We start from the raw sequence: 26,106 nt of genomic DNA, 5'->3' as shown, positions 1-26,106 counted from the left end.
CACTATTTGAAAATACAAAAGAATTAGCAGCAATCTGTTCAGTAACAGTAACAGTGTTATTGCTCTTAAACAGGGAGTACAAGTAAAGGGTAATTAAAAATGAAAATACTCAAGGGAATCATAAATACTTCAAGGTTTCTATGATGGCGTAAATACTTAAAGTGTCAAATGTAAAAGTACTCCCTATGCAGTGAGATGTTCCCTGTGATACATGTCATTACTTATGACTTTATTATTTATACTATGGTTAAGTAGTTTAGTCTATTGGTTCCTAACCGAGGGGTCAACATCTGAAGGACTGTGAGATAATTCATTGGTAGAAAAGAAGATGGAACAAAATTCTGCTACTCAAATTGTCATATTATTTTTTGGGTTTATCACTAATCTTTGATTTTGTTGGGTCATCTGAGAAGTAGAGGTGAAATCACTTTCTACTGGAACATATCTGTGACAACCGCACCGTTGTCACGTGTGGCTAATCTTTAACAATGTATTGTGTTTTAGCATACCATGTGTTTTTTTTGTGTAAAACCTTACAAACTCATTATGTGAAAATCTTAATCTGAAAAGTATTTTGAAGCTAAAAATGTAAAATGTGCAGTGTGGTAAAATGTACAAATTTCCTTTTGAAATGTAGTAGAATTAAAAAGTAGAATAAGGTAAATACTCATGTAAAACACAAATACTTCAAAACTGAAAGTACGGCACTTGTACCTGTCACCAATGAACCCACGAATATAATAAATATACCACTCTGAAAGGCTTTTTTTCTACAATGAGTACTTTTACATTTGATATTAGCAAATAAATACATAAATAAAACAAGTTTCTTCTCGGACAATGCTGTTTTTGCACCTTGCAACTGCACTGCCGATTTCCTGGACCCTAGTCTCCTGCGCAATAACTTTTTTTTTTCGTAAAACCTTTAATTAGCTGAAGCCAGTCTCCGTTCATTAAACTACGTTCTAATTCAAGCGCAGACATCCTCTTACGTAAAACCGTTTGAGAGTACCGAACCATCGTAACGCTACGAGACACTCCGAACGATCGGTGGAGGGTTTTGTGGGTCATGGAGGAGGAAGGTAAATAAAAGAGCAGCGCTGATAACACGCAGCGGCTGGTTTCAGACGGTTACCGGGAGGTTTGACACACTGGATGCGGGAACTTTTGTCCTGATACGGTTGTAAAATCAGACGGAGAGGGCAGACCGGAGAGGAGGGACAGTCGTTTCGGCTACAGCAGCAGCTGTCGGCGGTGAGATGAACACCATGCTACCCGTCTATTCATGCCTCTCCGTGCACATACTACAGGAATCATCTCTGCACTGGCCCTACTGTAGCTAGCTACCACCGTTAGCTACCGCTAGCTGCAGTCGCTATTGTTTAAGACAAACGGGTCATTAATATTTGATATATTTTCCTTTTAACTTGCTATTTAATGAAAAGCACGTCGGCTACACAAAAAGAAATACATTAAGTCACGCCGAGAAAGCTAATGTTGCAGTTTCTGACTGAAGCCACAGTTAGCTTCGGGCAAAAACAGTGCTAACACTGTACACTCACTGGTGCCAGTCAGTTAACTGGTCTGACATAATGACAGCAGATAGAGTTAAAAAAAACCTCTCGGTCAGCACCTGGTTGCTCTGGATTGCATGCAGGTGTGCTTGCATGTAAGGCTATGACTGAATTCATTTTCACAATAAAAGCAGAAATTGTGTGATTGTGCAGAACAACAACACAACCATCCTCGAGTAATTTATGCAGTAGGTATGTGGCATGTTAGTGAGCAAGTAAATAGGTGTCACAGTGGCCTATCTGTCATAGTGTGTGTATTAATATCTTTGTCTAATCCTCTTAGGTTGACCCTAATCATCATACAGCAGCTGTTTGAATCAGACCGAATAAAATATCTTTAGACCATAAGAGCAATGGAGAGTCCACCTGTAGAATGGACTCTCTGTATTTTGTGTAGTGTTTTTAGGTGAACACTGCTATGGCAGAATAGAGTAGAGTGGAGTAGACAAGGAATTAAATTTCTATTCCTGACAGTTCATTATGGAAATTGTAACCATTACGTATTCCTCCAGGGGCTGAGAGACGTCGAGCAGGCCAGAATGTATAACAGTTTGTCATCTGTTCATCTCTGGGCCTGGATATAGGCCAGTGAGCTGAGCAGGAGGGTTTCCTCATGGACATATAATTGTTTTCAGGGTTTGCACTTAGGGAATAAATCAGTGTCATAATGATTCTTCTCTTTTTACTGTTTTGGTTTTTGAGGAAAACCAGCCAATATCATTATTACATTGATGCTGTTACATGATACCAGGGCTTGTTATAATTGAAAATATTGATATGATACCTAGAGTTTTGGTACCGATACCAAACTGTCATGGAACTTGTTCAGTACCTTATCTGATATAAATAGGTTTTTCTATAAAACCTTTTATTTTATTTAACAAATTATTCAAAATTTCCTACATTTTCAAAACAGTGGAAGAACTTGAATTGAAATTAAATATCTCATCAAGGAATCAATCATCAAGTCACAAAAGACTTTCAATAGCAGCTTTTAATACTTGACAGTTTCAGTATTTGAGTTGACAGTTTTTGATATTCTGTGTTAAGTACATATTTCAGTCAGTACCAAAGAAGTATTTTGATTCTTTACCCATCCCCATATGACATTAATTATAGCCTGTGATTTTGGTACATATCAATATTGTGATGTAGCTTCAAATGTTGTCTATTTTCTTGTTTAAAGGCTGCAATACAGTGAAAAGCTAAAATCTCTGAACTTAGTGGACTAGCTGAGTGAAATATGCAGTAAATGTCTGTGCCTGCTGGGCCATCGTATCCACATTATTTATGGGTCAACCTAAGCCAGGAAATGACTCGGAAAACAGCAGATGGAGCTTGAATTTGGTTATGTGACATGAGGCTATCTGTGCCGTGTGGATACCCAGAAGGTTTCAACTGCCTGACAGTCCTTAAAGGACTCAGAAAAATTAAGTAATGTTTTTGGAATGTCGAAAAATGTACGATAATTTCACTGGATGATTTGCGTCATTCATTCTCAATTTTCCTCAAGATAAAAATCAAAACGTCTCTTCTTGACAGGGTAATTCTACAAAGGTGAGTTCAGCTGTGCAGAGTGCATCATTTTGTTTTATGTAATTTGATGTGTGGAGCCTGAACTGCTGTCATCTTCGCTTTGCAATTAAACTTTATACTGTGCAGCGCACCTTTTGGGAATCGTCTCGAATTAATCACACCATTGAGTTATCCAGTGCTGCGCTTCAGTGTGACTGTGAACAGTCCTAAAAATATGATGCCATTAACTGTCTTGAACCCAGATTGATTTATGTGCAATTGTCCAAAACAAATAATTGAGTAATGCGTCTGTTCATCCTCTTTTCAGTTCTCAGGTGGTCTGATTGGGTTTGCCTCGTCCTTGTGTTGCCATGGCGATGCGGGAGTTGGTGGAGGCAGAATGTGGGGGAGCCAATCCCCTCATGAAGCTGACCAGTCACATGACCAAGGAAGGGGGGGCATGGCGGCACCGCTCAACACCTACAGTGAGTGATTTGTAGATATCCATTAGTAGTTTAGATAAATGAAATTTATCAGCTAAACAATTCTCTTCTAGGTCTGCATATTCCAGTCTAATCATGAAGTGGCTGCTTAATAGCAGACGTGGATTTGGCTGGCTGTGATATCTTTTTTTACCTTTTATTCTTTCTCAGATTCCCCCCTCTCCCATTGAAATTGCAACTGAAGAAGAGGTCAGTGCTTATGTTCCTTTCCGTATTCAGAATACCGTGTTGACTATAATACTGTATAATCTTTTGTAAAAGTTTTGCCCATACCGTTTGGAATTTCTAAATCCAGGCTCTAAAATGTAGGATAGTTTTTATTAGCTGTAGCAACATGCTTTTATTTTTGTTCCAGCTGGTGAATGAGTTCCTTCAGGCGCCCCCACGACCCCCACACACATTTGACATGGGTCAGCTGCTGGAAGAAATGCAGCAGATCGACCAGCAGAGCTACAGACAAGCTCCACAGAGAGGTATATTTTATGATTATTATTTTTCTCAACTGTTTTACATACAATGTTCTTTAGTCTTAAGCCTGTGCACAAACTGTTTTCACTATATTGTCCACTGTGTACTTTGATGTCATAGCTCCAGATGTGGCAGCGTTGGCACTCTCTGGTGACTGGGCGGCCGAGTTCCTCTCAGGTACTGACGCTGCCTCCACACCGGGGCTCATCGCTATTGGTGATGCAGCAGATGCTGATTGGACGAGGGAGTTTATCGCTGAGGCTGCAGGTAGCTTGAGTTTATTATAGTTGCTCTTTTTTCACTCTTTTATTCTTGCTTAATGTGCACTTGTTTCTGGAGTCATCATCAGTTTCTGGAGTCATCATCACTTGTTTCTGTCATATGTCATCAGCTTTAACTAACATCAGAGCAAATCTGCCTCATAAATCCTTTTATGTTTGCATTGTATGTCATTTTTACAATGTGCCTCCCTGCTTTATTTTTTTCTCCTCCTGCTCCAGATCCTGGACGCTGGGCAGAGGAGTATCTGGAGCAGTCGGAGGAGAAGTTGTGGCTTGGAGACCTGGGAGACAAGGAGAATGAATGGTTAGAACAGGGGCTGGGTGACATGTAGAGAGTGTGTTGAAAGTATGCAGATGAAAGATGGCTTATATAAATGGTTACTTCAGGCGCACTGCAGTAGATGTGGAGCATAGGCACTAAAAGAGAAAAAGAGCACAAGTAGAAAAAGGCGGGCAGATTTGAATACATGTCTGAACCTTGATAATGTTCTTGTCTTTGTGTCTTTAGAAGTCTAATTTTTCATACTTTCAACCTTGTCTGGCCTTGTCTGATGATGTTGAACTTCTCCAACCATGAGCTCTGTTAAAAGACAATGAAGCATCTGAGCAGGAAAGCTTGTTTACAGTATATCGGCCTTACAGAAGTTTTATTATCAATATGGTGCACTAACCTCAAAAGAATTCACTTGTTCAACAGTCCAAAGCAAATCCTTGAGCTTGAATTGAGCTGTCCATACGTCATATGCAGAATTAGATACAACTCCTCCTCCTAATCTTATAACGACTCAAAGTACAATAGTCATATTTTCGTGTTGTCAACCTTACAGGACAAAGGAGTATCAACCAGGAGAGGAGCTGAGGCAGACAGCCAATGAGCTTGTCTCAAAGGTTGATGACCCCAAGTTACAAAACACAGAGGTGAGCAGTGCGTTTACTTCTTTCTGACAGTCACTGGATCCTTTTTATGTGTCATTCGTTTTTTACATATCTATCACCATATCCTTTCTCTTTTTCTTTAACATTTTTGTAGAGTAGTTCCTTGGCAGCATAGTGCATTGGTAATGTTGATGTTGACTTTGGGAAGAAAGTTGTTGGGTTGGAAAGAAACTAACAGTATATTAGTATAAACCTGACCAGTTAGTAATGGTAATGGTAAATGCTTTTTTTTTGTTGTCATTTTTTTTTTTTTTTTTTTTTCCGTTGTTGTGTAGTTCCTGCGATTCATTAGGCAGATTGGCGAGGGCAGTGTCACAGTGGAGAGCAAAACAGACAGACAGCTCACAGATAAAGCTCAGGCCGAGGAGGCTCAGAACTGGGCCTCCAACCTCAACCAGGTACGAGTCGCTGCCCACTGAGGAGGGGATGGTTGCAACTGGGAATACATTGGGGAAGCACTTTGGTTCACTTCAACACAGTATAGGCTATGCCTCGTGACTCATCATCTCAGTATCTGATGCAGAGCAACATTTTCCACACATGTAACCAAAAGCAGCCACTACAGTCCCTGTAATATGAAGCTCAAGACTGCACAGCATAGCAGATGGAATTTGTTCAGCAAAGAGAGGACTCTTCTGACTATCAGCTTCTCTTCTTATGCATTTAGTTTTTTTTAATGTGCACAGTCAAGCTCCAATCAAGCTATTTCCATCTTGACTCAGTTTTCCCTGAGGTTGTAAGTGGTTAGTTTAACTTTGCCTCATATTCAGTTCAGGCACATAAAAGGCTGATGCCAGATTTTGGATTTTAGCTACATTTTCCCACAAAATCACAATACTGTGGAAGCCAGTTTACGCCAAGAAAAGAAAACAATAAATTAGATATGAAGAAAATACAAACGCTCATGGTAGATTATGAGATGAAAATCAAAATCATTTAATAACAAGTCAGATTTTTTTTTAACTAATCAAGGAGAAATTATGAGATATTGACTCAAAAGCCTAAAATTTGACTTAGTATCCAATAGTTTTGACCTTCTAACTCAAAAATGTTATTAATTATCTTTGACATAGTTACAAAATTTTGACTTGTTGTCTCATAATTATAATTACCAATGCGCTTATTTTTTTTTATCATGTCTAACCCGTCATCTATTTCTTTACTTCTCCTGGCAGAAAAGGGCTTCCATGTTATACTGTGCATGTGTCGCTCTCAGTCCTGTTTATGATGAATATCTGTTCACCATGGCTCCATTGCACTCAGTTGCCCTCTAACTTTGACATGTACTTTTCCCATTTTTTGACCTACCTTCGAACTCTCGGCTTGCCATTCCCTCAATTAACAACTGCCATTCATCTACTCTTCCTACTACTTAAAATTATTCCTACTCTGCCCATCCCTTCAAAAAAAAAAAAAAAACGCTCCCTCCTCCTCAAAACATTATCCCATACCCCACCGTCCCTCCTCCTCGCCTCCCGCCATAGTTCCTGATGGAGACAGGGGGAGGGAGTCTTCCCCTGGAACCCCCAGAGAGGAATGAGAAGATTGAGAAAACTAAAGCTAAACAGGCAGAGCAGTGGGCCAAGGTCATCAGGCAGGTAGGACCTCTGTGGTCGTGGCAGCGTTAGGTGTTTTATTTTCAGCTGCAGTTATAGCTGTATTTAAGTTTTGCCTTTAGTGTTGTATTTTCAGTTTTGTTCTTCGTAAAAAAAAAAAGTAGGATACACTCAGCATTAAATTCTTTTGTTGCTGTTGAGTGCATTTTCCATCTGAGTAAAAACATCAGGACTTAATTAGGACGAAAGTAGGAGTAGGAGAAAATTAGCTTTTTCTGTGCTGTTTCTTCTTTCATCTTTCCCTCTTTCCATTCACTTCCCTCTATATTTTCCTGTTTTGATAAAAAAACATCCTCAGCTCAAATAACAATTTTAACAGCCAGTATATGCAGATGCCAGTCAACCCCCTGTCAATGCTCTTCATTGATATTCAGGTCTCAGTGGACTCAGCTGAAGCCTGGGTGGATGAGTTCACCACATCAGGACCAGATTTCCAACAAGCCAAGGCTGCAGTGGAGGTGAGACAAGAAACAGTGACAACTCAAACTTTAAACCCAAAGATAAAGCTACTGTGTTTAACTGGGAGCAGTTGAAGCATAGAGGTTACAGGACATTGTGTCCTGGGACTTTGACGTTTGAAAACGCAATTAGCATCAAGGTGCCTTTGAAGAAGTTACTTAATCCCTTTAGAGAAAAAACAAACCATCTTTCTCTATAGAATCAGTTATTCTGCAAAACACCATGAATACACACTCATCTTTCACTTGGAAAAGTAAAGGTCAAACGTGTCTATAATACAGGATGATATATGATGTGGGGAGTGAAGTAATGATGTGTATCTCTGTCATTTTGTCAGAGTGATGTGGATTTCTGGGAGAAGCTGCAGCAGGAGTGGGAGGAGATGGCGAAGAGGGATGCAGAGAGCCATCCCTGGCTGTCTGACTTCGATCAGCTACTCAGCACTTCTTATGACAAGGTAGCTGTCAACCTGCTCAGAACAGCCATCTGCTGAGACATACTGTATGTTTATGTGTTCGAGGATTTCAGCATTTTTGCTCAGCTCTCACTCATGTCTAAAAGTATAATAGATACAGTATGTTACCGTTTTTCATGCAGCTTCCTCTGCATGATCCTCTGTTAGAGGACTACACACAGAAATACGCTCAGCAGCCCCTGTGTTTTTCTTGTGTTTGTTGCAGGGGTATCAATTTGAAGAAGACAACCCCTACTTATCCCATCCAGACCCTTTGTCAGAGGGTGTGAAGCGGATGGAGGCAGGGGACATCCCTGGTGCCGTACGGTTCTTTGAAAGTGCTGTACAGAGAGAACCAGACAACCAGCTGGTGAGACTCTGAAAGCCTGTGCTTTCATTTGCATTTTTCAGTTTTTACTTGTTCAGTCACCCTCTTCATTATTAATGCATATGTCGAAACAGTTCAATAAATCTCCTCACTTGCAATCTATTTGCATTATTACCCTGACACAAAGCAGCTGTAATGATGCTCTGGTGTGAGTGCATCTGTTTTCTCTGAATTGCAGGCATGGCAATATCTGGGAACCTGTCAGGCAGAAAACGAGCAAGAATTTGCTGCCATCAGCGCCCTCCGCAGGTCAGAAATCAGAATTGCAAAATCTTTTTAACTCAGTTAATACACCATTTGAAATAATGTGTCTGTTATTACTAGGGCAAATACACCTCCTCTGGACCTCAGGAGGCAGTATGTCTGAATGAAAATATTTTATATTGATACCTGTGTTCTGTGTGGACATTTCTTAGAAATTACAAATGATATGCAACAAGGCATGTAGTGACTGAAAATCAAGTTCCTTTTCTAGACTGGATCTACTCCTGTCATTATCTTGTTTACAGCTGTATTTTCTATTTATGTCACTCACAATTTAAATAGTAACAAAATGTTACTAAAACATTGGATAAAAACAGTCATATTAAATTCTTGCCTGATTTTTTTTGTCACCTTTTTCCATTAGATGTATAGAGCTGAAGAACGACAACCTGACTGCTCTGATGGCGTTGGCTGTCAGTTTCACTAACGAGTCGCTGCACAGGCAGGCCTGTGAGACTCTTCGTGATTGGCTAAAGCACAATCCAAAATACCGCTCTGTCTGGGAGCAGAACGAGCGTGATCGCCAAAATGATGGTGCCAGAGATAGAGAGAAAGACAGGGAGAGGTTCGGGTCACTGCTGCCAGAGTGAGTATAATTTCAGTTGTAAAACAGAAAATATAGATCCAGCATCCAGCGATTCTCAAACACTAAATACTTACCTTGTTCTGACTCTTTTTTTTCTTCCGCACAGATCTTTGTTTACTGACGTCCAGACCCTGTACCTGCGTGCAGCCAACTCTGACCCAGCCCAGGTGGACCCCCAGCTGCAGTGTGGACTGGGAGTTCTGTTCAACCTGAGCGGAGAGTACGACAAGGCGGTGGATTGTTTCAGCGCTGCTCTCTCTGTCACGCCACAGGTCAGTGTATAAGCCAGTGCTGAGATCCTGACATCTTCACCCTGTCTGTTTCTGAGCTCTCCCTCTTCTCTTCCATCTCCATCAGGACTACTTGCTGTGGAATAAGTTGGGTGCTACACTGGCCAATGGCAGCCGCTCAGAGGAGGCAGTGGCTGCCTACAGAAGAGCTCTAGAGCTGCAGCCAGGTTTCGTCCGTAGCCGCTACAACTTGGGGATCAGCTGTGTCAACTTAGGAGCGCACAGGTGAAGGAGGAATTATTTTTGTTTTTTGAATTGCAGTTTGTTTAAAAAAGTAATCATACTAAGCAAAAGTGTCATGTCTTTTATTATCAGACATGACACTAATCTAAATAACACAGCATCTACTGTATGTTAGAGCGATTACACAGATGATTTATATCCCCTTTTTTTCAAACCACCATAGACACACTGGTTAAATCTGTATTTGCGGTTGACTCGTCTTGGTGTTCACAACCTGCCTGTGACCAGGGTGGAATACATTTCTGACACTGCTTGCCTTTTTTGTAGAAGTGAACACACTTTCCTTTAATAGAAATAGTACAACTGTGTCTACTATTATAATAATAGTAAAGGTTCAAGGGAATGTTGCAGCAAACACAGGCTAATCTTAATGTTTGTGTATGAAACGAACATTAAGTGTGCCTTATGTCAGTTTTCATAGACTAAAAGGTTGCCGTGGGTTTGATCTCTTGAAAGATGCGCCTGTTTTGATCCAGCTATTCGTCGTATATGCTGTAACACAGCGTACTCTTCTTTTTCATCTGTATCAAAATAACTTTCCTTTTCTTGTCCTACATTTCAGTGAAGAACATCGGTATTGTGTGTCTTCTGTTTTAAATTAAATAACAAAATCGTCTTGGTACATTTTGGTTTATTTTTAATTTGACTTGATTGCGCTTTCTTTTTATATCTGGGACAATATTAGAACCTAACAAACCTTGTTGGAATACAGTTGCTTTTACTTCCACTAGATGGCAACTGTGAAATAGTTGCCAGTTTATCAGGTGCACTTTGTCAAAAAATAACTACAACAGCCCTGCAATTAATCCTATCTTCATGACAGTTGTACTGTTCAGTGTTTGTTGAGATTGTTTTTAGAGAGTTGTTAATTCAACTTTATGCTCATTTTGGAGGAAGATGTTATACTGCATTGTACTGAGATGAACATTTTGTAAAATTCAGGTCAGCACTAGCAGAATGTCTTAATTTGATAAAGTTTACTTTGACTATGATCTTATTTGGATTAAAGTAATCAAGAATTGCAACAATTTATTAGGGGTCTTAGTATAGTTAGTAACATGTTGCAACTGTTAATATGTCTGAAATGAGCTGTTCATCCTACCCTCATTTCCTTCTCTTTCATCCTCAGAGAGGCAGTGGAGCACTTCCTTGAAGCCCTGTCCTTACAGCGCCAGGCTGCTGGAGACGGAGCGAGAGCTGCCAGGGGGCCTGGAGGTGCTGTAGCAACCGTGATGTCGGACAACATCTGGTCTACCCTGCGAATGGCTCTCAGCATGATGGGGGAGAGCTCTCTGTACGCTGCTGCCGATCGCCGGGACTTGGACGCATTGCTGGCTCACTTCTGCCAGCGAGAGGTTGAAGGTGGAACTGAATGAAGACCAGCCAGGGGAGGGCTTATTGAGTGTGAATGTGCTTTGCTGGGAGGTAGATGTCTGGGTGACTGAATGAAGCTGAGAAGAATCAGAGTGGTAACGGTTGATGGAAAATGGAGATGGAAGACACTGTGAATTATCCACTATCCTAGAGACATCATCTTGTGCTTGTGTGTGTTTAAATGACTTCTATCAAATGTTGCAGTATTAGTCTACCTGGAGAGAAACAGCCAGCAGTAATACAGTCATGTCACTGTATTTTACATGTTTGACAGTGTGCTCATTTCCTGCTACTGTTTATCTGGAGAACTGGGTTTGATTTGAAATTTGTTCTCAGTGAAGAAAGTAAATGGTGAAGAACGAGTGAATCACTTCTGTATTCAGTAACCAGCAATGTGGACAGTTATGTTTATCATGACACTCAACGCTCTCATAGTCTTTCTTAACAACAGGTTGTAAATTGAACTGTATATTCACTGCGGTTATGTAAATTAAAGGTACAGTATTACCATGACATTAAAAAGAGTACTGCTTTTTATCAAAAGTGCTCTGAGGAGAAGGATTTCGCCAGTCCGGAGTACAAACACTAGTCAGAAGTGCTACAGTGGCTTGTTTTTCTGTTTTTTTTAATACCTTATTTAATTTTTTAGTAATCAAATATCAGCCAGGACAATGAACTGACAACCAGCGGGACTGTTACTATTATGATAAGGTGTGTGTATGTGTACAGTATGTATGTGTGCGTGTGTGTTTGGGGTTGGCTGGGGGATATTAATCATGCATCAGATGATAAGATCATATAATTGTAATATCATTGAGAATGATTTCTCTGGGCTCCTCTCATGCTCTTTTTCATATCGCTCTTGTAAAACAATTTGCTTCATTGTAAAATAATGCTATATGCCATATTGTGTATTGTAACATAATTGTTGCACTATAATTGTTTTCAGGTTAGTTAAATCCTGACTGCAATGTTTAATATAATATTCAGCAATAAAGCTTTGATTCCAAACGTGTTGGTGATCCTTTTTTTCTCATAGATACAGGTAAAGAATGCAGCAAGTGTTTCAAAGTTGGGACCACTTGCACTATGACTTTGAAATTCTAAGGTGCTATAGATAGTGAAAACCTGTGTTTTCAGATTTATATTGGATTTTACTTACAACTTTAGAGTTTTTACCCATTCCTTTTAGTTAGTTTGGAATTAGACTAAGCTATTTTTACAAGGCTTTTTGCTATTTGCTTACAAGTCTCCATTAAGGAGCACCATATCAAAGTGATCAACTCTGTAAATTACTGCATAAACTGAGGCAATAAGGGGAAAACTATAAGAGGAAATAGATTTTTTTTTTTTTTTTTTTATTAATTCCATTTAAAATATAATTTGTCAAATTATCCTTTAAAAACAGATAAGGAAGCAGAATATTAACTGGTCATTTTATACAGCTGTTGAATATGTTTATTCAGGTTTAATGTAAATGTAATTAATTTATAAAAAATGTATATGTTTTAAAGTTAAAATTGCATCATACGCAGATAATATAAAAAATTACGATTTGTTCTCCCTGAAAACACTAAAAAGCATCACCCATTAAGTCTGGCATTTGCTTTAGGCATGTTTCAGCTTCAGCTGCTCGAACATAACATTTAAATTTCATCCTTCAGATGTGAAAAACAAAGCACGCATTTATTTCCACTTTCAAATGTGTTATCAGCAGGCCGCCACGCCCAATTCTAGAACGCTGTGATCTGAGCCAATCAGCGCCGAGGAGGCGTGGATGACGCGCACGCTGATTGGCCCGTTTAAAAGTAACACGTATGCATCCCACCATTTAAATGTTTTAAAACTCGTGTGTTCCCCAGTTTATCTCAAGTGTTGAGTTAGTGAAAGAAGGCATATCTACACCATTCACCGACTGTCTTTGTCTCCTTTGAGGTAAGCAAGGAAATGTATGGCAATCTTGGTTCATGTAAACTGAAGTAGTCTGCACTTGATGTCTAAATGTTACGTTACACTTTCACCTGGTTGCAAGAGTGAAATGGGGAAACATCAAGCTAACTGATTTTAGCTAAGCTAGCTTGTTGTTAGCCTGCGAGTCACTTCTGTAATTCGTACAAAATATGAAACTTGCGTTTTAGCGGTAGTAATTTTAAATACAAGCGTGTAAACAAGCTACATTACAGTGAAATCATGTCCTACTTATCAGTGATGTGTGAGGTTAAATTAATGTAAACGTTAATTCTGAAACATAAGGTAAAGGGATTTACTTATTTCAGTATTTGAAGCTAGAAAAAGAGCACCCAATTTTGTTCTTCTATTTCATATTGTGTGCAACACTGTATGGCTGTCTACTGTATACAGTTGACTGGAGAGCAGCAAGGAGGCAAGTTTTTTTCAGTTGTATGCATATTACTGCTGGGCTTTTCTTTAGAAATTATAACAAATTCCTGCACGGTTTTATGTTTCCATGATGTTTTATTACCATATTTTACCATGTTGGATGTTCTATTTTTGTTTTTAAAGTAAAAAAACTTCCTGCTCTGGTGGATATGTAAAACTGTATTCTATTTACCTGCGAGCCAGGTAACCTTAAATAAGCATCATGGGATCCAGTGAGAGCAAGATGCTTGTATGCGCACCAACAAAACCAGAGCCAGCTATCAAAAACAGTCGTTTCCTTCATCTGATGGATCCACGCTCTCCTTCAGCAGGCATCGATCGTACCCCTATTCAGGTAGGTTACCCGGTTGATTTATTATCAGACATATTGTAAACGTTTCAAAACAGTTCACCATACCAAATGTTTATCCTAGGACACTGGTCTTGTGTCCCAAACTTCTGCTGCGGGAAAAAGTGAGTGTCCACTGGCATTCACTGATCCACGCTCACCTACTGTTGGCATCGCTCGCACCCCTGTCAGAGAAGTCATGAGAGGTAGGAATTATTGGGTAATTAAAAACGTTCAAGTTAGTTTTTCTCACCTCCAAAATAATGTGTAACATGAGGCTCTTCCACTTGCCCTTACAGCAACAGTTGGGTCCTTTGCTCGCCGCCTGGGCATGCTTTTCCACAATGAGACTGAAGGCAAAGTCCCTGATGCCCCTCAGAAACACTTCAATGATGTTGTGGAGGAGGAGGTCTTCAACAGTGAGGAGCTGGCTTCCACTGAGCCTCTCCTGACTCCTCAAGCTTCCCACACCTTCAGCTCCCTGGCTGAGCACGCGAACCTACTCGCCACTCCTGTGCTGCACCCCCTCCCAAGCGTGGGTGACTCGAGCCCCTTTGTGCTTCTTGAGGAGCCCCAGGTGGAGGTGGAGATAGAAACAGAGGCAGAAATTAGCCTGGAGGAGGCAGAAGAAGCAAGGGAGTCTCCTCTCCACAAGAGACTGAGCATGAGCCTGATAACTTGCCATGAGGGAGCAACCTCTTCACAGATCTTTGCTGAGGTGCACCGTGAAAGTACTTCTTCTCCAGTACCTAGTGTGGAAGTGGAGCCACTCAAAGATGGTGTGGAGCACGGTTACGCCCTTCCTTCTGTCACAGTTGAACCAGAGTTCACTGTTGAGCCTTCCCCAGCCACTGATCTAGAGGATTCCCCAGTTCAAGCATCCCCTGCACAGCCAGAGGAAGCAGAGAAGCTGCCATCTCCTGAAGAAACAAAAGAGCTTGTTAAAGAATCTTCTTTGCCTCCTGCATCTGCTTCAGAGCCACCAACCGTCCCCAGCCCAGAGCAGCCACAGCCCTGCAAAGGCATCCGCTGCCCCACCTTGGACTCAAAAAGTCCCAGTCAGGTGGTGTTCAAGCCACAGTGGTTAGGAAAAGGCTTTGGTGCCTCTGGGCTAAGAGCAAGAGGAGTGCAGGGTGGAAAAGGAGGCTCCTCTCCCCTCGCTGTCCGTTTGGCTGTTAAGAACGCAACCAATGAAAACAAGGGACAGTCTGGAAAACTTAAGCAGAAAGGTGTGTAAAGAGTTTGTGGCTTCTTGTTGTCTATAACAAGATGTTGTTGTTGTTGTTGTTGTTGTTGTTTGATGTTTTTTCACTTCTTTTCTAGGTACTGAAGGCCGCTCTCCACTGCAGATCCTTAAGGAGACCAACTCACCCAGGGACCAGCGTTCTCAGGTATTCTACACAAGCAACCACTCGCTGCCAGTGATCACTACTCTCCTTTACGCAGTGCAAATTGACTTGCATCTACACTGGCTTTTTAAAGTGATGCTGACTAATTCAATTGGTCAAAAGTGAATCCCAACACAAAGTGAATCAATCGCTGTGGTAATCTTTTGGCCTTCCCACTTTCCAGATGAAGCTGAAGGTGTCCACCCCAGATAAGCAGAGGCGTGGACAGATGGACCGCAGAGTTCTGGCAGTGGCTCTGGATAAGGAGAACAGATGATGTTCTGTAGCAGCGTGTACAGATTCCTGCCACTTTTATATCTCTTAAAACATACTTTTATATGTACAATTTTTTGAGGCTGATTTTTGTCCTTTGTGTATATTACTTTTAACTTCCATTTTGTGCAGTTTTGTCCTTTTTGTAAATATAAATAAAATTATTTGCATCCATACCTCAGCTTTTAAAATCTTTGTATTGTTTGTGAAGCAGTTTTCTGTTGTTTCTGCTATGCTTTCCTTGTGTTTAATTCTTTCAAAATAACTTAATTTCCTTCTATACTTAAATTGTAAAATTACTAGTTTTTGTTTCTTCACAAACGGAATAAAAGCTTGACACTAAATATTTGTTCATTTTGTAAAAATTGCATATCTCATTAGATGCAGCTGTCAGCTGACAATATTGTTTATTTCTCTCTTCCTCTTTATAGTTAATGGTTCATAATGACATCACATTAGAGTGAGCCTGTAATCAAACCACAAATTTTTAAGTTTATCCCTGAAAGACACCAAATTTTTGTATGCATTTATCCAAACGTAAACTAATTCATGAACTGATCACTGATGTTTAAATTGATGCTTCAGCAGTGTTGATACATGGCTCAATTCACATCCAGTGGCACTTAAATATTGCCATCTCAATCAGCATGTCGGTGTTAGAAATTAACTCTAAAGACTTGTGTAATGCAGAATCCCACGTTTATTAGACAGTCTTTAAGAAAGGTAGTATTGCTTTACTTTGCACAGTGTGTATCCAAGTGCTGGAAAAGAGGTTGTCCAAATTCTAGTCAGAGCTTGGAGATTGTTGTTTTTTTTCTTTCTGTTTTTGTATTTACACAAACTTTACTTCAAGTTTATCTGTTATCATGCAGAGGAAATGGTAAGCTCTTATATACAGATTCAGATGTATTGCTCATATGCACACAATAGCAGTTATCCAAGGAAAAAAAAAAAAACACTCATACAAAGAGTCCTGTCCTGAGACAAATGGGTCATCTTTTTTGTTAGTGCTTAATGAACCATAAAAACCATTTTATTATCCCATCTGTCAGTTCAACAATTTACCCAAAGCACTTTTCAGGTCTAACCTGGGGGTTAGTGCAAATGATGAGACCCCAAATCCTGGTAAATATTGTCCATCAATCACATACAAAAAAAACTCAAACACTAATGTAGACATCTGCAAACTATAACTCCATTATAATTAAAATTAGAAAATGAAAAGAATGTAACTGTAAGCATCTAGGGAATCTACAAAACTAAAAACAAACAACAGTCTGAAACAAAAATGCAAATGCTCGTATTATTCATATGACATAACTTATGCTTTGATATAAAACACAGCATATTAGTAGAGCTAGTGTGAACCTACACAGACCGTAACTTGACACATATTCAATTCTATCTCATCCAGTGTGCTACCATTTCCATTTGGCAACTGTTCTCATTGGGTGATCTTTGAATTGCTGCGATAAATGTGCATGTTACTGATTTGAACCGCAATATAATTCACTATTAAGAGGAATGGTCTTTTCTGAGACCCACCCACCCAGTGTCCCACCCCAAATTCCCCCATAACGTGAGAAGAAAGCTGAGAGCGCAATGTGACAGAGAGAGGAGAGAATCTTCACACTACAACTCCTCTCCAACATCAGATAAGACTTGGCACAATTAAAATACCCTCTTCTCACCCTATGTGGCTCCTCGTCCCTCATCCCTCCCTCAAACTCCAATTTCTTTTTTATCTTCTTCACTTTCTCCCCGGCAGATGTTAACTGCTCCCTTTCTGCTCACTGGTGAGGAACAGCCTCAGTTCCATATCTTGAGGAAGCTGTCCCAGGATCCTGTGCAACACGCCATGCCATCTGTGGATACGCCGATACAGCTCACTCTGTTGTCATGACCAGCCAGCACTCCTGGGCCACCACAAAGAATAAAAGATATGTTGTAAGTACCACTGGAAATGTTTATGAAATCAATCAAATGCAGAACATTCCCTCCCATGTCAGCAGTTTTTAGATGCTTTCAGTTGCTAAATTCACTCTATCGTCTCTGTTTTCTGCCTGTACTCACCCACTCTCTCAGATTTGAGCGCGTCCCAGATGTTGACATTGAAGTCATCATAGCCAGCCAGTAACAGGCGTCCAGACAGGGAGGGTGCCAGGGAGGTCACCCCGCACATGATGCTGGAGTCCTGGTAGGTGATGAGCTCCTGGTCAGCTCGCAGGTCGTACAACTTACAAGTAGCATCATCTGACCCGGTTATCACTGCGTTACCATTGGGGAAGAACTGAACGAAAGAGAAGTGATAAGAATCTAGACCTTAAAGCAAAAAAAGAAATATATAGTATAAAACTGAGCTCGAAATCTTCATCCTCACCCCAATTGCATTGATGTCGCTCTCATGCCCTCCAAAGGTCTGTCTGCATGCGCCCTCCCTGATGTCCCACAGCTTGGCCGTGAAGTCACACGCCCCTGAGATGAAAAAATTGAAGTCTGGGGACACGGCCAGAGACATGCAGTCTCCCTGGTGTCCTGCAAAGATGGTCTTCTGGGTTCCTGTCTCAATGTCCCATAGTACGCTATAAGGAGATAAACACAATATATACTCCACTATAGATTTCGGGAAGTTGCAACGTACTGTTAAGGTCAATTAATTATACTATATTCTTACCAAGTGCAGTCGCCGGAGCTGGTGATGATCTCGGTGTCACTAAGGAAACGACAGCAGGACAGGTATCCTGGGCAACCAAAGAAATACTAAATGAGAAACCATAAATGATCCAAAAAATATGAAAAACAAGTCCAACATCAGCAGCACTGATCTCATTTCCAAGCTGCGTTGTCTTACCTGTGTGTGCTGCCAGCTCACGCATGACCTTGACATTCCCATCCTTGCCCTTGAGATTGTAGATGGAGCACATGTTGTCCAGACCGCCACAAGCCACTAGGTTTCCCGAAGGTGCATAGGCGCAAGTCATCACCCACGATGACTTGAGTGGGATGGCATTCACCTGGGGAAACCAAATTTACTCAAATACCTGAATCTGAACAAAAGGTACAGACTTAAAGTCCCTGAAAACGAGATGTCTTACATAAACACAGTTTTCTGCCAAAGTTAGAAACAAATGAGGATACACTGTAAAGAATCAGAGCCTGATGTTAGTTGGTGGGTTGTTATTGTCACTGTGAGTCAAATCAGAGCAAACTACTTCAGCACAGTTCTTAAGAAGCAGATTAGCTGACTTTGACTGTTAAACTCTCAATAAACAACACATAAAGATGATTGTTTACTTATGAATATTTAATGTTTTAGAGAAATGCTTGAAATTTGAAATGTCTTTGTCTTTATGAAGTGAAGTTACATTTGTATTTTGGTGTTTTTGAGGGTGAATATATGGTGCAAGGTTTGGGCCACAGTTACTGCTGACTCCGTTTTAGCTGAGAAGACAAATTCATGACTTCATGAGGTGTATATTTGCCTGCGTCCACCATTTTCTGTAACTATGATGCACCACTCTTGGTCTTTCTTACCTTGTTGGTTGTGATACTGTCCCACACTATGAGTTTTCCATCTTGTGAGGCACTGACACAGAGCCTGGTGGGGTTACATTAATAGTGATTAAAAAACAAAGATTGAAAAAGTTGGAGAAAGAAGCAGCAACATTTGAAGCATCAGCTGAAAAATTTGCATCAGCCATATGCCATGTTCCTATTAATTCACCTGATTGAATGCAATATGTATACTTTACTAATCCAGTTCACCAATCTGAATTCCCTATCGTATTCATTGGCTCTCCTCCCCTCTAGTTTTGTGCTAAATTTACTAGAAAACCATCAGATCTTGGCCGTGAAATAAAACGGCAGGTGTTCTTGCAGTTTGTGAACAATATACTGTGTATTTACTTGGAGTCAGTAGACCAGTGCATGGCGTAGATCTTGGCAAGGTGACCCCTTAGCGTTTTCCTGGTCTTCATCTGGACACGCCCCACCACGGTGATCCCACCTGCTGCCTCCTGCAGTGAGGTGTCCTGCACCGCCTTACGAGCTGCCTGAAGAGCGGACATGAACAAAGGCGGTCAGGCCACTGCAAGTATTGATGTAAAATGCAGTTATGAATAATAAATAGGTATTTTGTGTGAGGTGAAATTGAAGATATGTCAGATTGTTTTAAGCATCAGCTCATAGTGAGAAGCAAAGTCACATGATGTTATGGATAATCAGATTGTCATATTGATTTATTACAGATTATTGGATGGGCCTACTGACAGTGATCTGGTCTTTGAGACTGTCCGCCTCCTTTCGCAATTGCTCCATTTCACCCATGGCGATGGTTGTTAGGTATGGTCACTAATGGAGAGATGTCAGGAAAGCAGATAATCCTGAAATGAAGAAGAGGAAGAAGAAGAAGAGAGGTAAGGTTACAACTAAAACAGAAATCAATTCACAAGAAACAATTAAAGGAAATAATTGTGATTGGTACCTTTATCCTCCACTGTCAGCATTACCTGCACTGAGGCTTCATGCTGGAATTTTACCTGAACCTACCTGAATGATTTTTAATCCTCTCCAGCTCCGGTCTCCAAGTAAGTGCTATTTTGCAAGTCAAACTGGCTCTCGTCTACTTTGCAAACTTTCATAAACACACTGAAGCCCACAGATCACGCCTACACATGCAGTCACATACGCATGCACACACACACACACACACACACACACACATATCTTCATACAGACTGTATGAATATTCCAGCATGACATTAGCAGTGAAAGTATTTGTTTTTCAGATGATGCTGCGAGCACACATCCTCACCCTGAATGTACACACAAACCAGTAAGTCCTGTAATAATGTCATTAGTGTATCAGCTCTCAGCCGGTCGCCTCTCACTTCACAACGAATTCTCAACACTGACAGGAGAGTTTGGGCCATTTAACACTCCAGTGCACTCTCACCTAATGTTGATGGCTATTGAATTTGGTAATGTCATGATTAAATGAGCAATGTTTAGCAGTAAAGCAATCGCCTAATGGACAAATTCATACAGTGTGACAAATGTAATCAAGGCACAAGTGAAAAGGCAGAGTCACGATCTCCCAGCTGATTTTTTTTTTTTTTTTTTTTTTTTTTACAGAAACAGAGTAGTGCGAAGAGGAGAGCTTTGACACATGACACTAACTTCATGGCAAAGCAGATCAATATAACCAACCTCAACAAACAGCGCCTTCCTCCTTCTGTTGTACAAACCCAGCACGTCTCTTTTCTTGTGAAGCAATAAATTGTCGTGATGATATTTCCTTTATCTTACCTTGAAAACTGAAAGGGGGGAATACTTGTGTTGATCTTATCGTATGCGTCCCTGCAGCAGTATCTCTCCCTCACGTTGACTATTTGAATGAGTCTTCCTGTCAAAACACATGACCAAGTGGATTTGCCTCTAATTTGTTTGAAGTGAAAAGGAGAGGAAGGGAGCGAAGGAGGGAGTGACTCTGTAAAAGAAAGAGATTTAATTGTTTGCCACTGGGGTCTATCCTTTATCCATCTGTAATGCTTAAAGTGAAATAGAAGATGGCCTGAAACATTTTAAAATGAAATTATTGTGCTGACTTCTGGCCTTTATACTAGTGTAATGCTCCAAAACACCTCAGGAGCTACTGCATGGGTGTCCTGCCTTAAACTGCCGATGACTACATTGTCCCTGAAGTTGGTAACAGGGGATTTTAGGCCTTTGTTCCAGATGGGAAATAGCTTCGATAATGAGTGTTGTAATGAATGCCTGAGTGTTTTAGTCCTGCTATTACCCTTTTGCCATTCTGTTCCTGGGACCCTGCCATTGTTCCATGTGATTAAATGACTGCTAGGGGTTTGCTGGATAGTGAAGTGCATTAACACAGCCACAGAGAAGTGGAGGCAGAGGGAGGGAGAGGAAGGAGGGGAGGGAGGCAGGGGGAGGTTGGGTGAGGGGGTGGAGGGTAAGAGGCGAGGCAGGAGAGTGAGTTTTAAATCCTACTGGCTGAGATTTTAAGGGAAGCCTTTTGAATCAAATCTGCTCTCATCCGATTACTGACTGCTCTTTGCATCTGGATAAGAGATGGAGAAAGGGATGGAGGGGGGGGTAGTGGGATGAGAATGAGGGAGGGGGCAGATGGACGAAGTGGAAGGGAACGAAGAGAGAGAGAGAGAGTTTTGAGAATGGGGGCCGGTGTTTTCAGTGTGACCGGGTCTATGAACTTGAGTCTGACCGGCGACTCTGGTGCTCTGCAGTTTGCATCCTCACCTCAGCTGAGAGCTCCTCACCAGCTACAAGCCAGAGTCTGGTGCTCTTGGTGCAGCTCACGAAATAAAATCATAAAACTTACGAAAGACACTGTTGAGAATGTGGCTCTTGTTAATTTGAATTAAAGGACTATACTTTGAGTGTTGTAGCTCCTCATAGTTGCGGTACTAGCATTGTCAGTTAACACCAAACAAATATATTGCATCGAGAGTTGTACTGAGGCTGGAGGACATGATGACATACACATTTATACCATGAGATGAAATAAACCTGTCAGTCAACAGTGATTTTGCCATGTCGTTTACTCTGCGGTAGCCATGTATCTCTGGGTGTTTCAGGCTGTAGCAGGCATTGTTGTAAGTCAAAGATCAGGACTCTCTTATGGTAGTAATGGATTTACATGATTTTTGCATTCAATGCCTAAATGTACCTTGTTTTGTCGGGTATTTAATTCACTGGAGGAACCAAAAATGAACATTTATTTATCTTATTTATCTAATCATTTTCATCCATGATCCGTTTCTCAATAGTTTCCAGAAACTTTACTATGTCAATGATATGTCAATGTCACAGTATATAATCACATACTGTAATAGAAGATTTTATCCATATTGTTCTAGCTCAGCCTGTTCTACCAAGCTGCTTCCTCTGTTAAAACTGAAGTGATTCACACATAAGATTTGGCAAATTGGATTCTACATTTTACACCCTTATAGATGCACCCAGAAAAACAACTTAACATTGTTTTATTATGCAGATTATGACTGACGGTATTAAGGATCAGGTCACAAAAGGAATTTGTGTTTTACTCAGATTATCAGTCTGCATGAAAAAAGCATTGTATGCTGATGCCATGAAAATCCCTCTGCTGTGTGTGTCATAAACAAAAGATAAGTGCATTAAATGTGTGTCAACGTAATTTTGAATGGCATCTATTTGATATTTGAATATGTTTTTTAACTTATGTTTTACATACTGTAAGGTCACAAGTATATAAGGTTGTACGTGTGCTGCATTTTTTTAAAAATTCCTTAACTTTTTAACATTTTTTGGTGTTTAATTTTATGGTTATATCATCACAACAGTCAAAAACATCCTTCAGGCTTCAGGAATTTATTTTTAAAGATGCCGGTGATAAATGTCTTTTCAGACTTGAACCCAATTTTCATCTGAACCTTTGAATGTGATCCATCATCTGAGCAGCATGACACAACCGCACACACAGCACACACAACTACCAAGAACAGACGATCCAACTCACCAATTAGGAGACTCCTGTCAAGGTGTGTTGGCAGATCTGTAATCACTCTTCCTCCAGCGGTCTCCCTCTGGTAGTTGTCATAAGTTCAGCCTGTTACTTCACTTTCTCCCGCTCATTCACTTTTGGTATCACACACAGTGTGATATTCCTCCGTCACTCACTGTCTCTACTGCTCCTATGAGGAACAGATGAGGATTGGAGGGATGAAGGGAGATCAGTGATGAGGGGATAAACCCTGGGATGGACAGAAAGAGGGGTAGGGGGGGTGAGTGGAGTGGGGTGGGGTGGGGGTGAAAGAGACGGAAAGGGAGAGGAGACAGTGGGGGAAACCAAACAAGGTGTAGAAGCATGGTTGTGGGGTCACAAGACATGAGCTGGGGTGAATCCGAATCAAAAACCAAGAGATGGAAATCACGGAGGGGAGGGGAAAGAAGATAAATAGAGGACCTGGGAACATGACTTTTTATGGTGCTGAGGTAGTCTTTAAAAGATCCATGACTGGCAGCAGAGTTTGTGTTTTGTAAACCTGAGGTGAACCTAATATTAGAAAGTTAAAGGGCAGAGAGGGAGATCGGCAGAGCAGAGATCTGACAGGGTACAATGGTAATATAAGAAATAACTGCAGGATTCAGGAGAGGTCTGGGTCATTCTGAGGCACATAGTGCCACCAGGCATTAACATAAACTGACAGTATGCAGAATCTCTTTGCTCTTTGTTTTAAGTGTCAAAATACCATCTTCTTTCTTTTTCTTTGTAATTTTTGACCAAATGTCACACAGAGGGGCACTTTAGAGACCAAAATACCCTGAAGGATCACTCTGTTTGGCCCAGATACCGCTCTTGTTGACTCATGTTCTGCTCCAGTGGGACCTTAGTACAAAACAAACCCCTAAACTTAGAGCTTCCTCTTTTAATTGTTGCCTTTGCCCATTAGAAAGTGTGCACCCCACTGCAGCTGCACATAATCTAACAAAGTAAATCACCTGTATTAGTTATGAAACAGCACAGCTTGTGCTCACTATCATGATATAGCACTTTCAGGCAGTAGGTTGGTTCAGTTCATCCACTGAACATCTTTACAATGATCCTTTGACAGTGAGGGAAGTGAGTGAGCAGCTATGTTTACTTATTATATAATGTGCACTGTGCCTTGAATACATTGTGGTTTTCTTTTAGCAAACATAGTGAAACAAGCAATCAGCATGTTTAAGCATCTTAAACTAATATTTAAATAAATTTGCCGATCCTGGACTGTAGTAACAGATGTATTGTACACATGTATATACTGCTACCCTCTGCTTTTCAAGTGGACACGTGACACAGATGCTAAGTAGAAAACCAATGATAACAAATTAAAATGAGATGAAAAAGGATCTGAATCCTCACGAGTTCCCTGGGATGCTGCTGTAGCTGACTGTGACCTTTGACCTTAGAAAGAAAAGTTTCCTAGAAGAATCAAGTAACACATTATTACTTTCTGTGCAAACCCTTGAGGCCAAAGAATCAGATGATTAAACAGCATCACTGTGCCACTGATACTGTAGATTATGGACTCCTTTGTGTGTTTACACGCTTGCATACATTTCTGTGTATGGAAGAAAAAGGCTTGGAATGTGTGTGTGTGTGTATGTGTGTGTGTGTGTGTGTGTGTGTGTGCGCGTGTGTGTGTTTTGCCTGCTTTCTGGGTTTATTCTATGATTCAGCATGGATAAATTCAGCTCTGTAGTTTAAAGTGTTGACCTTCGCTCACTCGAGTGCGGTGAGGACAGAAGCAGACCGGCCGTTTTGGCTGAGCTGACCCTGGATATGGAGAAATGGGAGTTGGGGCAATGTGGGCTGTGAGATGGTGCGTAAAAACCAAGAGAAAGTCGAAAAGAGAAAAAAAAAAAAGGATTTTGTTAGTAAGCACAGAGACATAGGATAAAGAGTTATTTTGGGTTACTATTTAAAGACCAGTGATGTCTTGATCTTGTATTATCCCTATTATAAAATCTTTTATTTTACTATTTGTAGCTTAGATCCTAACTAGCATTGCTTTAGTTCCGCTGGCACTTTTAAAGTCTTATGAGGTTTGCACCAAAGCCATCTCATTGTTAGGGAGAGCAGATTTTGTTTAGTCCATAAAGGGTCACTGAACCTTTGACCTCGTTTGGAATAAATGAGGTGCAGGATTGCGGTGGGTGAGAGGGGTGGGGTGACTGGATTAAATGAGATGTTGTGACATGAGTGTGGAGTTAAGGCATGAATTATGATCCTCATACTCCTATTGAATCTCATGTTATGATTACACCTACAAGTGGAGTAAAGCATCAGCTGGTAAGGCCAGAAATCACCACTAGACACCCAATAAGTGGTGTGGGCCACAAATAGTAGGAAAGTTAATGCGTGGAAGTGCAACATAAGGAATGAGCAATCCTGTCAACTACTTGCTATACACACCACTTAGTTATAATGACAAGAGGATGTTGTGATTTCAGTTTTATAACTATGCTGATAGGCCTTGCATAATTTCTGCTAATCATATAAAACATGGAAAGATGACATCATATGGCTGTAAATTTTCTGCTTTTCTGCCAAGTGTGTAATTAGAACAGTAGACGGCCGGAGTGCTTAGTGTGAGGATATCTTAGATGCATTATACAGACATAACACCTACTTAAGAGAAGATTAATGCAGACTTTTAGGGTACTGCGTGGTTTCAGCGTGTGAGGGAGGGAAGAGGTTAAACCCAAGGCTCCATTAAACAGTCCTGCCGACCCAATTCTGCTGCGGCGGGGGATTATAACACAGGGGGGAGTGAGAGTGTTAATATGGGCCATAAACAGTGCTTGACTCTGTACCTAATGCACGAGACGAAAGCAGAGGAGGGGGCTGACAGGAGGCACTGGTTGTAATGGGAAGGATAAGATGGAAGTGGGTGGTCGAGTGTCACTCCTCTGGACGTGAATGATTAAATGATCTCTTGCAGGATTACTATTCCATATTCTAAATGGGAGATTTTTTAAGCTTCATAAACAAATGCACTCATTTATGAGGGATTAACAGTAATCTCTCTATTTCTATCCTTTTTTTCCCCTGCGCACCTCTCTCTCTCTCTGTTCCCTCTTCTCCCTCTTACTGCCTTGAACTCTAGTTTCTGATGCACTATGCTGATGTAATTACTTTTTGTTTCCTACTGCTGTGCTGCTGTCTAATTGTATATCTTATCACATGCTTCTACTCTTAACAG

The 26,106-nt window shown here is 40.7% G+C and overlaps 3 protein-coding genes across 6 annotated transcripts; 2 read left to right on the top strand and 1 right to left on the bottom strand.

Annotated features, from left to right (window-relative positions):
• The first annotated feature begins 1,026 nt into the window (after window positions 1–1,026).
• On the top strand, window positions 1,027–11,966 carry pex5 (peroxisomal biogenesis factor 5). 2 transcript variants are annotated; one of them, XM_056380229.1, is made up of 16 exons: window positions 1,027–1,254; window positions 3,418–3,574; window positions 3,743–3,781; window positions 3,948–4,065; window positions 4,181–4,327; window positions 4,561–4,645; window positions 5,169–5,259; window positions 5,553–5,675; window positions 7,268–7,351; window positions 7,690–7,809; window positions 8,033–8,176; window positions 8,373–8,443; window positions 8,823–9,044; window positions 9,151–9,316; window positions 9,402–9,559; window positions 10,707–11,966. In XM_056380229.1, exons 2-16 carry the CDS (start codon window positions 3,461–3,463, stop codon window positions 10,951–10,953), a joined length of 1,929 nt encoding a protein of 642 aa, XP_056236204.1. In that variant the 5' UTR covers window positions 1,027–1,254; window positions 3,418–3,460; the 3' UTR covers window positions 10,954–11,966. The 2 variants fall into 2 exon arrangements, with proteins under 2 accessions (XP_056236204.1, XP_056236205.1); XM_056380230.1 differs by lacking the exon at window positions 5,553–5,675.
• Window positions 11,967–12,642: 676 nt separating this feature from the next.
• cdca3 (cell division cycle associated 3) lies at window positions 12,643–15,516 on the top strand. 2 transcript variants are annotated; one of them, XM_056380296.1, is made up of 7 exons: window positions 12,643–12,886; window positions 13,313–13,334; window positions 13,535–13,685; window positions 13,765–13,885; window positions 13,979–14,908; window positions 15,003–15,070; window positions 15,252–15,516. In XM_056380296.1, the coding sequence occupies exons 3-7, from the start codon at window positions 13,554–13,556 to the stop codon at window positions 15,342–15,344; spliced, it is 1,344 nt and encodes a 447-aa protein (XP_056236271.1). In that variant the 5' UTR covers window positions 12,643–12,886; window positions 13,313–13,334; window positions 13,535–13,553; the 3' UTR covers window positions 15,345–15,516. The 2 variants fall into 2 exon arrangements, with proteins under 2 accessions (XP_056236271.1, XP_056236270.1); XM_056380295.1 differs by lacking the exon at window positions 13,313–13,334 and having other exon boundaries at window positions 12,646–12,886.
• Window positions 15,517–16,033: 517 nt separating this feature from the next.
• gnb3a (guanine nucleotide binding protein (G protein), beta polypeptide 3a) lies at window positions 16,034–21,201 on the bottom strand. 2 transcript variants are annotated; one of them, XM_056380320.1, is made up of 9 exons: window positions 20,648–21,201; window positions 19,610–19,722; window positions 19,247–19,392; window positions 18,875–18,938; window positions 18,192–18,354; window positions 18,015–18,081; window positions 17,721–17,922; window positions 17,414–17,630; window positions 16,034–17,256 (listed from the first exon to the last, which is right to left on the bottom strand). In XM_056380320.1, the coding sequence occupies exons 2-9, from the start codon at window positions 19,664–19,666 to the stop codon at window positions 17,150–17,152; spliced, it is 1,023 nt and encodes a 340-aa protein (XP_056236295.1). In that variant the 5' UTR covers window positions 19,667–19,722; window positions 20,648–21,201; the 3' UTR covers window positions 16,034–17,149. The 2 variants fall into 2 exon arrangements, with proteins under 2 accessions (XP_056236295.1, XP_056236296.1); XM_056380321.1 differs by lacking the exon at window positions 20,648–21,201 and adding an exon at window positions 19,889–20,006.
• Between the last annotated feature and the right edge of the window lie 4,905 nt (window positions 21,202–26,106).

Source organism: Seriola aureovittata, chromosome 7 (genome assembly GCF_021018895.1).
Source record: "Seriola aureovittata isolate HTS-2021-v1 ecotype China chromosome 7, ASM2101889v1, whole genome shotgun sequence".
NCBI classification, from domain to species: Eukaryota; Metazoa; Chordata; class Actinopteri; order Carangiformes; family Carangidae; genus Seriola; species Seriola aureovittata.
The sequence above is the reverse complement of the archived record's forward strand: the minus strand, read 5'-3'. Positions and strand labels throughout refer to the sequence as shown.

Excerpts from the sequence above, each read along its gene's own strand:
- pex5 (XM_056380229.1), top strand. The coding sequence starts at position 3,461 with ATGGCGATGCGGGAGTTGGTGGAGGCAGAATGTGGGGGAGCCAATCCC. Across the intron at positions 7,810-8,032 it reads TCAGCACTTCTTATGACAAG|GGGTATCAATTTGAAGAAGA; the intron begins GTAGCTGTCAAC and ends TGTTTGTTGCAG. Across the intron at positions 9,317-9,401 it reads CTCTCTCTGTCACGCCACAG|GACTACTTGCTGTGGAATAA; the intron begins GTCAGTGTATAA and ends CATCTCCATCAG.
- cdca3 (XM_056380296.1), top strand. The coding sequence starts at position 13,554 with ATGGGATCCAGTGAGAGCAAGATGCTTGTATGCGCACCAACAAAACCA. Across the intron at positions 13,686-13,764 it reads TCGATCGTACCCCTATTCAG|GACACTGGTCTTGTGTCCCA; the intron begins GTAGGTTACCCG and ends TGTTTATCCTAG. Across the intron at positions 13,886-13,978 it reads TGTCAGAGAAGTCATGAGAG|CAACAGTTGGGTCCTTTGCT; the intron begins GTAGGAATTATT and ends TTGCCCTTACAG.
- gnb3a (XM_056380320.1), bottom strand. The coding sequence starts at position 19,666 with ATGGGTGAAATGGAGCAATTGCGAAAGGAGGCGGACAGTCTCAAAGAC. Across the intron at positions 18,939-19,246 it reads CACTGGTCTACTGACTCCAA|GCTCTGTGTCAGTGCCTCAC; the intron begins GTAAATACACAG and ends TAACCCCACCAG. Across the intron at positions 17,257-17,413 it reads GCTCAAATCTGAGAGAGTGG|GAGTGCTGGCTGGTCATGAC; the intron begins GTGAGTACAGGC and ends GTGGTGGCCCAG.